We start from the raw sequence: 13,952 nt of genomic DNA on the forward strand, positions 1-13,952 counted from the left end.
TAATATAAATTATCATGTTTGTGAATGATAGTACGTTTATACTGATAATTAAAGCAATTCGTGCAAAATTATTCCCTAACCATTCCAAAATATCAAAAATTCAAAACGTTAATATTTAAGTTTTCACATCTGCCGGCACTCCCGGATTGCAGCCCATCGTTTTTTTAAGGTAAGCGAATGATCAGTCTGAACCCAAAATATTAATCGTTTCTCCAGACATCGAGCTCTGGACTTTTGGGTTATTATACGCACCAACAACTTAGTAGTAACATCGCAATCAATAAATTCATCTAAATCAAAATTGGATAAATTTATATCACAGCCTTGAAAATTTATGTTAATATCATTCCGTTACGATGTATGTAGATAAACTCAATTAAAAAGCCTATGTAAACAAGGTTATATTGACAGGATGTCGCTTAGATAACATCTCAACATGACATGATCTATAAATTACCTACGAATTATTCATAGAGTTGCTACGGCGTAGCTGACACAAGAACCTTAGAAAGGCTTGAATTTGCCCTATAAAGTACAAAAAAAATGTAGGAATTTTTTATTTTTCAATCCAATTTGAAGTATTTGTATGTACTCGTATAATCTATGGTGGCATTTTTTTTAAATAAACTGCGTTCTCTTAGTTGTATTCTATTGAGCCATCTAACATCCTAAAAATTTCAAGCTTGCTCTTTCTGGGATTTGACAATTTCAATATTAATTAAAAAATGTCATATAGGTAAAGTGGAACGTCAAAAAAAATTAAATGTTTCTTAAACAAATAAGTATATGTAATAAACATTGTGGATCTAAATATTTATACCGCAACCTTGAAAATTTTCACTAAGTCATATCACAGTAATATGCTCACGCAATAAAACAAGTATGACTTTCCACACATCTAAACGACACCATTTATCAAAACGTTAATGTTTGCGTTGTAATGAAATTACATAGTTTGTTGCCGTTTCAAACTTTTATAGCCAGAGGCTGTGGTTCGCACAGATTACCTTATTCTTGGATTCCTAAAGAACAAATTTAACGAATAACGAGAACTCTTTCCTTTCTAGATTTGCATAAGAGCTACTTATTAATATTATTATGCAAAACAATTAATAAATAATATAATTGAGAGTGGAATCTTTTTCGTCAAAGAACTTCACGAATCTGCACATTTTGATTTATGAACGACTAAGACAGGTCAACTGAAGGGCAGATACTTATCAACAGTCAAATTGTCTCTATCTTGGTTTTATGATGCTCACGAAGGGCGTCGAATTTAGTTTGATTGCTCGATTTTATATCCACTTTATTATGCATTACTTTTTGTTGTTTAATACTTAGTATAAAAAGTATTAGTCGTGTTTAACATAATATTTAAGGTAAGTAAAGGCAGGTTTCCGAAAATAAACAGTACACATTAAAAAATTAAACATATAAATTATTGTATTTCCAATATTCCTAACCTATATAGTAATAATAGTAATTAAATAATATAGATAGAAAACTATAACAAATTTAAAAAGTTTGATCCCTGTGGCAGTGTACCTTTATGCTAGTAGCGTTTTCTCGCTGTTTTGCGATACTTATTCATTGAGGAAAGCACCAGCTCTGGGGTCACCGGTACAATCTACCAGGCGCCAACTTAAATATTTAATTAGGGCCTGTGCACTTAAACCCCACGGCCGAAGAGTCTTTACTCCAAAAGGAACAAAATCAAAGTTGGAAAGACTCATATATATTTGCCGTTTATTATTTTTCTTCTGCTCTGCGGCCGCTCCAACTTTCGCGCTTAACATAATTACAAATTGCGTTCCGTAAAATTACGTATTTACGGTTACGGTTACTAAGTTGACCAGCAGCAATGAACAGCATCATCAGTTCGAATGTTTTTATAAATGACTATATAAGATACCCTAATGCCTTTGCGTGATTGTAAAAATTAAGAATTGCTTTCTATATTTTTCTGTCGGTAAATTTGTTTTTTTAAATAAACGACAATACTTCTATAACTGTCATAATTGACATTAATAGTGACGTAACTGATAACTTTTGACATTTGCAGCGGTGTGGACGCCCGGGGCGCAGCCGCCGGCGGGCGACAGCGGGTCCAGCGCTGCCACGCCGCCCGTACCGCCCCCACCGCCTGTCTGGACCCCAAACAGCGCCACAGCATCGCCCCAAACACCGCGCAAAACTTTCCGCCCTGTACACTTCGAGGAGTCACCACCAGCCCGCAGAAAATTCGAAGTTTGTATTTCTTTACACTTCAAACAACACTGCACTACTAAAACTAACTAAAAGTCAGTTAAGTACATACGCAAACTATCAGTAAGTTCTGAGTAATGCAAAGTGCAGGCAACAAAAATTTAAGTAAGATTATGTAGGTTTTTTATGAAAATTCTAAACTTTGTATCGCTGAGTAATGATTTATTACACGCTTTATATTAGCTTCACCTGTATGTATGTATGTATGTCGATTTTGACCCACTTTTAACGGACAGATTTAATTCAAACTTTGTGCACCTGTCAAAGATCGATGACAATGCAATAATCCGAAAAAAATAATGAAAAAAATAAAAAAAATTTAACTAAAAAATAAATAATAGTTTTAAAAAACGCTTTTAAAGCACATCAAACTAAAAAGTGAAAAATAATTCCTAATTTAGGCTGAAAATGGTAATGAACGAAATATTTTTCGTCTATCGAGCAACCCACGCTTTTTCACAATAATACCAGTATTGTTTATGATATATAATAATATTAGCCTTGCTTTATTTTTGTATTATAAAATGTGTTGATTTTCAATTAATTAAAAATATAGCCATATACGTAACATTTTTTAATGAGAGAACGGTTAAATATTAGGTTTTCCAAGAAAATCGGACCGGATCTAATACTTGTGCGTACAACACACAAGCTTAGTTTGTGCAAGTTCTTCCACAAAATATCCAACGACTTGACAGTTAAAAGCATAGTCTATTAATGGTCTTATTTCCTAGTTCCTGCGAAGTTTATGAGTTTTCTTTGAACTTCTCGTTTGTGATATCAGCGCAAAGATATTCGCAATGACCTCTCACAACTTTTCAAATTCAATTTCCTTCATTTTAACCACTTTGTTTGTGTAAGAAGCAAGCTTATAAAGAACTTTTAATAGAAACATGATGCTAAACTGGATTTGTATTGTTTTGACATAATTTAAAAAGTAATTTATTAATATTTTGTAGTTCAGTCACGGGTTAAAAGAGTACGTAATGACAAAAAACAAAATAAATAAATTAACGGAACCATCTTACAGAAAGATCCAGAATGAACTGTGTTATCTGTAATGTGATGTCCAATTTTTAATTAAAAAATACATAAAAAGCCTAATTCGTGCATACCTCGTATATGAATAAATTTAATATAGCTTGATCATTTAATTATCTTGGTAATTCAAGACCACTCAATCGAAATATTATTATTTAATACTTTTTAGTAGATTCTGTTCCTAGATTTTGGAGTCGACTCTGTTATTATTATATGTAAAAAAAACATCAAATTCATGTAGAAATTCTAGTGTTTCTGTGATATAATCTTCTATTAAGAAAAGTCTGTTATAAAATTGGTCGAGTAAGTAGTCATTAACACTTTGATGGCCAAACGTGTAAAATGTAGGGTCTTTAAAGATCCTTTGTCTTACTGCAGACAAAAGTAATATCGTACTTACGGTGACAGACAAAAGTAACCTCTGTCAAATTTCCAATATTCTGCAATATTGTGAAACTCAAATCAATTCATACGATGAGGTATTCAATAAGTCTGTATGGCATCCAATTTATACAAGATGCGAGTATTGCGGTCTAGGCAACATCACAGCCACCCAGTTTGTATAATTTCCATTCTACGTTTGGTCTACATATGGTAATGTTTCTCAATAGATAATCGGGAAGCTAGAATATATGTGTATAGTTACACATACATTTGGGTGATTGTACTTTAAACAAAAATATAATTTCATGATTCAAAAAGAAATTTCTATAAAGAAAGTGTCGCTTCAACCCTTGATCATGGCCTCAGGTTTCTGTATCAATTTCGTGATCTTGTTTTTTTAATAGGCAAAGAGATGATCAGCCTCCTTTATCTGACTCACTCCGTCGACTTTTTGAGTCTAGCACAAGCCAGTTTCATCACGATGCTTTCTTTTGCTGAACGAGCTCAGCTGAGTTAAATTATTTATAAAATATTATTATTATAAATATTATTTATTAAAAAAAAACGTTCAAGCCACTAGGCCAACACTGTTCTAATATATAGTTATAATATGAAGTTAGTTACGATTAGTGGTTGACCGTGCGATAATCATCGCTTCAGCTTTTCGATCCCGGCTTTGACATTTTTCTGGGCAATTAATAATTGAAGGAATATCGAACTTTATGAATATAACAATACCCACTGCAATACCCAAAGATAACTTATGATAACATGATGACATGAACAGCAGCTTCTATATTTAATTAATTCACTTTGATCATTGTTGTTTGTACAAGTTTTAAACATATGGTAAACAGAAATATTACAAGTTAGAAAAAGTTAAAGAGATGTTTTATTTTTCAGAATAAAGAACCGAACGGTTGCATGAGTGGTTCTGAGGGTGAGAGTCGTCTTCGAACTTCGCATAGCGCTCCTGTGACCGGCTTCAACTCCCTGGGAAGCAAGTTGCCGAAAGCGCCGAATCCTACTGTTACCTTACTTCAAAAGGCTCGAGGTATGTCAATAATCGAGAGATAGATAGAGATTCGATGATGTCTCAGTCATGAGATAATTCACTTTGGAAATAAAATAGACCCATCTTAATAAAAGTAATAAAATAAATAAAACCTTTAAATTATACAAATGGTACAGGAAAAGAAAGGCTTTATTATTTTGTCGTTTTTATATTTTTTTAAAATTTCTCTATAAAATATATATAGTTTTTAAAATACTTAAAAACAAGTGACCGATTTCAATTAAACTTCCCTAAGTTGGAATTTACGAATTCTATATAAAAATCATTCGATATGCTTACAAAATATTTGTGGAATACATACACTCAAGACCTCTTGCTTTCCTATATCACTATACTGAATTATTATTCAATTCCTACAACATTTATCACATCATACGTATAACTGATAACCTTTTTCGAAGACGTTTAAAAATGAGTTGAAAGAATGTTACAATTTGAACGAGCGGTTCCTGGGTGCGCTCAATCGACCAAACAAACTCAAACATAATAACAATGAATTTCGTGACAAAATTAAAATTCAAACCTCTTTAATGCCCTAAACATCAAAGTAATTTTTGGGGCGTCCCTACTTAAACAATAACTTTGTAATTTATTCGTAAGTTAAGTTAATGGAAGTTAATTTGTGTCTTGTAAACCGACTCATCGCTCTTGACGTATGAAAAGACGATAATAATTATGTTCACTTTTAATTAACGAATTAGAGGTATATAATAAATATATGAGAGATTTCGAATCCATCTGGTATAATAATATTCTCAATTTATTCTTCTGTGTCTTGTAATTCGACTCATCACTCTCGACGTATGAAAAGACGATAATAATTTCGTTCATTTTTAATTAATCGAATCAAAAGTAATAAAGTCTATAAGAGATTTACAATTTAACAGATATTCTCTATTTAAGACAAAGATACAACGAGACTAAACTGTTACGAAATATATTTGAAATGTAGATTGCGGCGAATCGGCTCAATTTCTATTTCATTTAATTGCTCTATATCGCTAATAGCTTTCAGCTTGCCTTATCTGTGTATTTTCTAATTAGTCGGCATTATTGTCATTCACCTTTAATGGGATTAGAGGAAAGCTTTATTCGCCGCGCTCGAAGTAATTAAATACAAAGCTTCTGCTTCTAAATTAGATCTAATTTACAAACTTTAAAAGCAACACAAAAGGAAATCTTAAGTTTTTTTTTCGAGGTAATTGCACGCTTGTGTTTTGTCGTACCTTTGTCACGTTATATGTTATGTTTATATCCATTTCAGTTAACACGAATATAGTCTCAAAAAATAAATAAAGCTCAATTTATTCAGCGACTATTTAATGGTGAAAGAATTTATGAAATGGTTTCGGTAATTTTTTTTATATTCGTTATAAATTTGTATTACAAAAAAATCAAACCATTCTTCTATATAATATAAGTATATATATTATACGCTCGAAAATAAAACTCAACAGGGTTTAAGATAAGTTATAATGATAGAATTTAAATAATACTAGTACTGCTATTACAGCCTTTCAAATAAAAACGATTTGTCACCGAACATAAGATTTTTTTATTTACTACTTACATTACCATGCTTACACCTCCAATACCTTACAGTGATCGCATTCTTATATATTTTAAAGCTAAACAAAAACCTGAACAAAATTCAGGCTCGCTCGTGATAAATTTAAGGGAAATTAAGTCCAGTATTGCACTTGGTATCGAAAGCTGAATTCTTCCTTTCACTCTAATCTTTCTTTTAACTTTGATCATGAAAAAATAATAGTGCCTAATAGTTGGTGCCTCCAACTTGATAGAATCCCAAGAATTTTATACAATCTCAATTCGTAGGGCAAATGACAAGGGTAAGGTTATTATTAAACTTTCATAAGAGGGCACCATGCTGTTCCTATCAAGCTGTGAGTGAAAACTATTCAAATGGCAACCCTATTACGCAAATATTACGCTTGGGTGTCCTTAGGGATATTATTAAGTTAAATAGGTATTTCACTAAAGAATATCCAATTTATTTTCGCATACGTTATTGGGTTGAACCTAGTTTTTACTTATAATTGGTTTAACATGGATTGTTAATTTTAATAAAAAGCGTGCTGTATGATTTCAAAAATAGAACTTCGTTTTCGGTCGTGTAACATAAAAGTTTACATGTATGCTGGCTGGAAACAAATTACAAATTCGCGAAATTAAAAAAAGTATATTTTTTCGTAGTAGAGAAGTTAAATTAAATTAAAAAATGTCTTTTATTTGAAAAAGGAACAATTTCGACGACATATCATTATGCTAGTATACAACATTTGCTTTTGATTTGAATATTTTTCTTAATATTTCCACTTAAAAATTATATTTACATTTCAGAAGGACAGCTATCACGAGCTAGTCAGCAAGTACAAGGTGATAGTAATTCCCGCCTTCCACGCGACAGACCATCACCACCATTTGGCGACCCTAGTAAGTAATTAGAGGGAATGTTTTATACTATTCAGCAGCTTTAGCCAATGCGCCGTTTTAATACGATTATAATAAAAATATGTCTATGGCGATATGTTGAGATCGTTGGATAGGCCTTGTGTTACATACCTGGACCAAATCCAGGAGGTACTAGAGAAGGGACAAGTTAAAAAGTACGCGTATATAATATTCATGATTGAATTTGCCTGATTTTAGTATAAAAAACAACCAAGGTTCTTTTCCGTTTACTTTTATAATAAAACACTATGATCAAACCTTAACTTTTTTATTGTTTGAAACAAAACCCCGAGTTTTACTTTGGCTTTACTTTATTATGAAAAATTTAAAGAAAACTTTTATTCCTTATTAAATTTCACCTCACGTCAAGTTGAATAACGATCGTTCAACTTTTGTTGTCAAATTTTTTAAAGTAATATTTAAGGTTTCGTTATTTAATTAGGGGTGTGGCGTAACTTCCGTTTCCCGGAATAAATTAGCTTAGCGGGAAGACCTCCCTCGAACTTGCTAACTTATGAATGAAAAGGAAAACAGGATTTAGATGAATTTTGGTTTGCAGAGAAAGAAAAACAAATTATTTTGTAAACAATCCAACCTCAGATGATCGCTGCCAGAGTTTTGTGGTTCACATCAAATTCAATATTTACAAAAGAGGTTCAGTTTCTTAGATTACTAACACAGGGTCCAATACGTCCATAGAGGTATCTTGAAAGAACTAAAAACTGCTACGAATACTGTGTTTGTCAAACAACAATGCCCCACATACTTCAACAACGTTAGACAGCAATTTCATCTACATAATTCAAAAAACTAAATCAGTCGTACTGGACTCGTTTAAGGAAAATAGTTATTTATTTTTCTGTCAACTGAATTTAATAAAAATTATTTCAGTTCACGCGTTACGTCGTGGTTACGTGAGTGAAGGGGAAGGCGAAAGGCGAGAGCGGAATAGCACAACAAAAATGGCGGACACGCAGAAAAAAATCGAAGGAATAGGACCAATCACAAATGACGGCATGCCTGTTACATTGAGATCGGTAAATAACGTACTTGTAGTTAAGTTTTGATAATAAATAGCAACGAATCATATGTCTCATAAAAATAATATTTTATTCTTATAAAATTACTTACTGCAAGTTAAATGATACCGGGCAGTCTCAGTCCAAAAAGGTATTTTTATTATTATTTACTTTTCGAATGCGATACCAAGCGCGCCATCTCTGTGATATATTTTAAATTACTGCTGTCTGTGGCAGCGCCAGCTTTAGCGCATGCGCTGGCTTTTGGCGCCATTTAATAAATTTTGATGATAAGTCGTTGCACTTTGCAGTATGGTTTTGTACTTTGACCGTAAGGGCGAATTAATATAAAAATGACAATTGTTTTGGTAGTTCAACTAATCTTTGTGTAAGTTTCTTTGTTTTCTTCTTTAAATATTAGTCTAGTCGACAAGTTGAAAATGGTACAAAATAGAGATACTGCTCTTAAAATTATGTGCGATAGCTCATTGGATCCGGAATGACGTCTAGAAAAATGTGCCAAAAGCGTGTATTAGCACATAAAAAATTGCAAAAGTTATAAACAATTAAAGATGAAAAAAAATGGCATTTCGTTTTTTGCCAATATTTAATAAACTATTAATATTTAAGAAATTTCAAAAAAAGATTCTGAAAGAGGAGAAAAGTAAATTTTTTTTTATAAACGAAGTATATACGAAGTATATTCTATTAACTTTTATGGCACGATCTTGTTAAGTATGTGTGTATGAAAGGCTCTACGAAGCGAAATTTTTTTACGACCATTATTTAAACATTTTTTTTCACTTGGAAAATTTTGTTAGTTAACAATTGTTTAACTTGTTGAAAAATTAATTTTAAGTAATATTTCCAACGGGAATAAATTAATTATAGTGTTCAGAACACACCATAATTATTTCAAATTTAAAAAAAAATATTCAATACCTTAAATAAATTAATTAATGTGCCGTAGTCGCTTTTGACGCCACGCGCGAATCCTAAAAATGTCACGCGCAGACCTATTTTCAGCGTTAAATTAAAGTTATAAATAATGGAGATAGATTCCGGGAGCTAAGAGTTTTTTATTGGAAATTATTAAATGGAAATTTTTATTGAAATTTCTTAAATATTAATAGTTTATTAAATATTGGCAAAAAACGAAATGCCATTTTTTTTTCATCTTTAATTGTTTATAAATTTTGCAATTTTTTATGTGCTAATACACGCTTTTGGCACATTTTTCTAGACGTCATTCCGGATCCAATGAGCTATCGCACATAATTTAAAGAGTACCAGTAAGTACCAGAGTAACAGTATCTCTATTTTGTACCATTTTCAACTTGTCGACTAGACTATATGTTCTATAAACCGAGACATACAAACGAAACGAGAAAGTATAAAAGACACAAAATAATTATTCATTTTGACTATTACAGGAAGTTAAAGACCCATCAAAATGGTACAAGAAGATGTACGACACAATACACAAAAATAAATACGACAGTAAGTAGATTTATATTACGCAAAATAATTAAATAGATCTACCCAATAAATGAACATAAATTTTCTTTTCAGACGATTATGTGACGATACGATACAAAAGCCGTAGAGGTGAATATCTTTTATTCCAAATTTCTCATCGGTGGTTGAAATTCATATATAATAGCTATTTTTCATAATATCTATACACATTTTTAAATAAAATTATACTCTCAAACATCATATTATATATTTGCTTTTTTTGACAATTTCATAACATACATAACAAAATAAACTTAATATTGAAATGTATATAGACAGTTCACTTCTGATTGGCTTTACACAATATTATAACTTTAAATGCTAAATTGTATTAATGGTTTGATCTGATCACATTGATTGTAAGAACTAATATCCCTTACGTATAATGCCATAAGTTTTATTAATATTAATCTGCTAACTAATGCAATACGATATTAGAATGGCTTTACAAATTTATTTTACTATAATTTTAAATGTCCTTAGAAATAAATACTAATAAAAGTGGTGAAAGTGTTAGTTGTTTCTTTCTATTGGATCCTGTCATCTAATGAGGCATTTATGCGTTTGTTACGTAATTTTTTTCGCCTTGAGCCGTGGCCTAGCTTTGTTATAATTGTTACCCCGGGAATTGAACTCATGACCACCAATATATGCATTACCCATAAATGAGGGAGTTGGTTTACCCTTATAAGTCTTGGCTTAATCCCCTTTTTATAGAGGCCTATCCCATATTTTGCCATACAAATCAATATTGATGCTTTACTTGAACTGCATTACATACTGTATATAAGGTATTTTAATGAAATACTGTATTTGTATTGTTCTAAATTCAAATCTTTATAATTTTTAGACGAACCACAGAGAGTGAGCAGCAGTAAATCCCAGTACGCGTACTTCGACCCACGTTCAGGGTATCTGAGTGAACCTGAGGGCGGTCTAAGTAGGCTTACTTCCGGCACGTGGAGTGATGCGTACGATAGTGACGTCACATCCGGTCCACGCCGCCGTACCGCGTCCGTACAGGAGGACAGGAGGAACGATATCACTTCACCGTATCTGGCTAACAATAAGTAAGGAACTTTAATTATGTATATGTTAACGTAAAATTGTAAACACCGGTATATTGTAATCTATCTCGCGAGATTATAAGCAGTAAGCTGAGGTTCACAATCTTTCGACAGTTTATAATCTCGCGAGATAGATTAAAATCTAACGGTGTTTACAATTTTACGGTGACATATACAGTTCGTTTATTCATAACATCTGTCTAATTAGTGTTTAAACCTACGAATCAAGCATAAAGTTAATACTATTGCCATAATATTAAAAAAAAAAAACCTACGAATAGTTTCATAGTTATCCGTAAGTTTAAGCTGTGTCCCCGCAGTCTTTATTAACACTAAGCAGTATAGTGAAGAAACCGTTAAGTGACTAATTTAGGTTTTATAAAAAATATGTTTTTGACATATTTGTACTCTACTTCTGGTCATTATCATATACATCCTAGTGGATACGATAATTTTGATCCAGAATCACCAATATGTAGTCATTGTACGGCCCTGCAATGATAGCTGCCGGCTTCAGTCTGTGAACACTGATACTAGTTCATCTTCGAGCTCTTTCCACTTGGCATATGGCCAACCATGAACGAAGAGCAGTTTGAATTGTCGACGAATAGTTTCATCGTCGGATGTCAAGGCAGAATGAAAAATTCCGTCCGTATCACCTCGACATCCGTCGAACCACAATCGAACGCTTTTTTAAAGCAAGGCCGCGTACCACCATTCAAGAAAAGAGGGTAACAATTCTTAAAAGGCCGGCAACGCACTTGCGAGCCCTCTGGCATTGAGGGCCTCCTGCCCGTTTGCCCCCTGTTACATATAAAAACCTTCCTACTCATTTCACATTAATTTTTTTCTCATTTCTAGGTACAGTACATTAGCATCAACGAGAGTGAGTCAAGAGGTATACAAGTCGCAGCCCGGAAAAATTGAGAACTACACGCCTGGTAAATCTTCAGTAGTTGACAAGGAAGCCAAACAGGTAATGTTTGAAAAAACTGTTCCTTTCGACTAAAACTTTATCACGGGTTCATCATCTAATATAGGAATCATTTACCTAACAGCCTGATATAGTTTATAGAAATCCAGATTTTTTTTCTTTTCTAGTGGTGGGACGAGGTCATGGACATATTTGATGGGGTACGAATCTTTTATAATTATATGTGTATTTGTGCTAACACCGTTTATAACCCTATTTTCATTTACACTTTTAGTCATGCACGTTTTGGATCTGATGGCAACACTAGTATTTTCAGATCGAAATTTTGAATCTACGTCCCTTCCTTCTCTATCGCCAGTCTTGCTTGTCGTTGTAATATGCTCTATTGATTAATAAATTGTGTATCTGTGGATTAACGTGAGGTTTTGTTAATAACGATATGTTGGTGTTGCGGCGTTGGTGCACTAACAGTGGCTAGACGACAACTCCCCTCTACCGCCTTATTCAACATTGCTCGCTCGTGCCATACAAAAGAATGTAAGGTTAATATTAAAAATTGCATGTTGGCATGTTGTGCCTTCGATGTTTTTGACTTAGAATTCTATTTATGCGACGTTTTGAACCAATCAATGAAAAAACACCCTTACAATTTGGTCGTAAAGTGCATTTTACTATGCACTTGAAGCTCAGTATTAGCTAACAGTAAGCTAAGGAAAAAATTTATATGCATGTATAAAATACAATGTTTCTCTTATATGTGTGCTTGTTATAACACTGAATGTAAATAACAAGAGCTTTGTTGGCATGTTGCGCAAGCGTAATCTGTAAAATATTGAACGACGAAATTGAGCTAGTTAGTATTCGATTGTTTTTTTCTTATTTTATGTGAATGGTTCTTTTACTGTGGAAGATTCAGTTATTTTCTCCTCTTGGTGTTCTAACATACTGTATTGTTAGCATAGAAATATTTGGATGAGCATTGGTGGGTATTTATATATTTCAGTAGATTTGAAGTGTTTTGTGAAGTATTTAGCACGAATTGCTGATTTTTTTAGCAAAACAGTATTAATTTGCAGAATTTCGTATATAATAGTTCATGTTAAAATAAATATCTATAGGAAATCAATTTTGGATTCTAAAAGTATTTTTTTACTATCTGATTACTTATCTTCATACGATTGGGAACTAGCTTCCCCAATTTATCACTCAATTTTTATATCAAAAATCATCAAAATCAGCTAGCACCGTGATGCCTTTTGTTAAATTCATTGTAGCTTTACAATTAATTTCACAGATAACTAAACTTTTTTTGTAACATATTAGTATCATATATTTTTGTATTATATTACCACTTTAGCGATATGACGCTAACTGATGGTAGAGCCGCATCTGTCTCTTGTCACGTTTTCGATACAATTTAACAGAAAGACACAAACGAGTACCTCTTTTAGATAAAACAATTGAATTGCGGGGTATAGTTTGTAGATCGTTAACCTGTAGACAAATAATGAACATACTCCAAATATTTGCGTTTTTAAGTCATATTTTACAAACGTTTCAGCAAAACATGTCCAATACCACGATGAGTACTACGTCGCTACCAAAGGAGAAGAAAGACATCACCTCTGCTATTTTATCGAAGTCTAATATGGCAAGGTTTGTATTTTGAAATTCTACTATAACTAAGTAAATAAGTACCATGAAAGATTTAATTTTTTAGAGGTAAATCATATATTTACGTCTTATGTCATAGTAATTTGTAATCACACGCGACGCAATTCGTCTTCCAGTTTGACCAATGACAATAACTTAACTTGTCTCCTGAATTTTTTTCTCGCACATAATTACAACACAGTGAACATTTTATTTATACGGAAGTACATAATCACATGCTTGCATTTATTTTCAGTAAAATATTTAATTCAATACTTTAAGATACTTTAAAGTAAAATGCTTTAAAGTAACTTTGTATTTTAACAGGGCTTTGAAAGAGTCTGGTTACGAATCAGATTCGACGTTGGTGTTCAAACGACGTGAAGAAACAGAAGGTCCATTGTCACCAGCGGAGCGCCGAGCTGCGTACAGAGATCTTCAAGCGGGGGGTGAACCCCCACTTAGGGGCTTCAGATCACCTGCCCCACCAAGAACGGGTAAGTTAGGAATTAGGATTATGTTAT

At 32.6% G+C, this 13,952-nt stretch overlaps 1 protein-coding gene across 14 annotated transcripts in view; it reads left to right on the forward strand.

Moving 5' to 3' along the window:
* The window catches only part of LOC125063775 (sorbin and SH3 domain-containing protein 1), a 116,356-nt gene that overhangs the window by 84,688 nt on the left and 17,716 nt on the right, over nucleotides 1-13,952 (forward strand). For 8 of the 14 annotated variants that reach the window (XM_047670391.1, XM_047670393.1, XM_047670392.1 and 5 more), the window contains 12 exons: nucleotides 2,063-2,247; nucleotides 4,594-4,744; nucleotides 7,127-7,219; nucleotides 8,129-8,274; nucleotides 9,690-9,756; nucleotides 9,829-9,864; nucleotides 10,625-10,844; nucleotides 11,703-11,817; nucleotides 11,943-11,975; nucleotides 12,247-12,312; nucleotides 13,337-13,431; nucleotides 13,756-13,925. In XM_047670391.1, coding sequence (XP_047526347.1) covers nucleotides 2,063-2,247; nucleotides 4,594-4,744; nucleotides 7,127-7,219; nucleotides 8,129-8,274; nucleotides 9,690-9,756; nucleotides 9,829-9,864; nucleotides 10,625-10,844; nucleotides 11,703-11,817; nucleotides 11,943-11,975; nucleotides 12,247-12,312; nucleotides 13,337-13,431; nucleotides 13,756-13,925 — 1,377 coding nt within the window. The remainder of the gene's footprint in view (nucleotides 1-2,062; nucleotides 2,248-4,593; nucleotides 4,745-7,126; nucleotides 7,220-8,128; nucleotides 8,275-9,689; nucleotides 9,757-9,828; nucleotides 9,865-10,624; nucleotides 10,845-11,702; nucleotides 11,818-11,942; nucleotides 11,976-12,246; nucleotides 12,313-13,336; nucleotides 13,432-13,755; nucleotides 13,926-13,952) is intronic. The other 6 variants (XM_047670388.1, XM_047670390.1, XM_047670395.1 and 3 more) reach the window with 4 other exon arrangements.

Source organism: Pieris napi, chromosome 3 (genome assembly GCF_905475465.1).
Source record: "Pieris napi chromosome 3, ilPieNapi1.2, whole genome shotgun sequence".
Lineage (NCBI taxonomy): Eukaryota > Metazoa > Arthropoda > Insecta > Lepidoptera > Pieridae > Pieris > Pieris napi.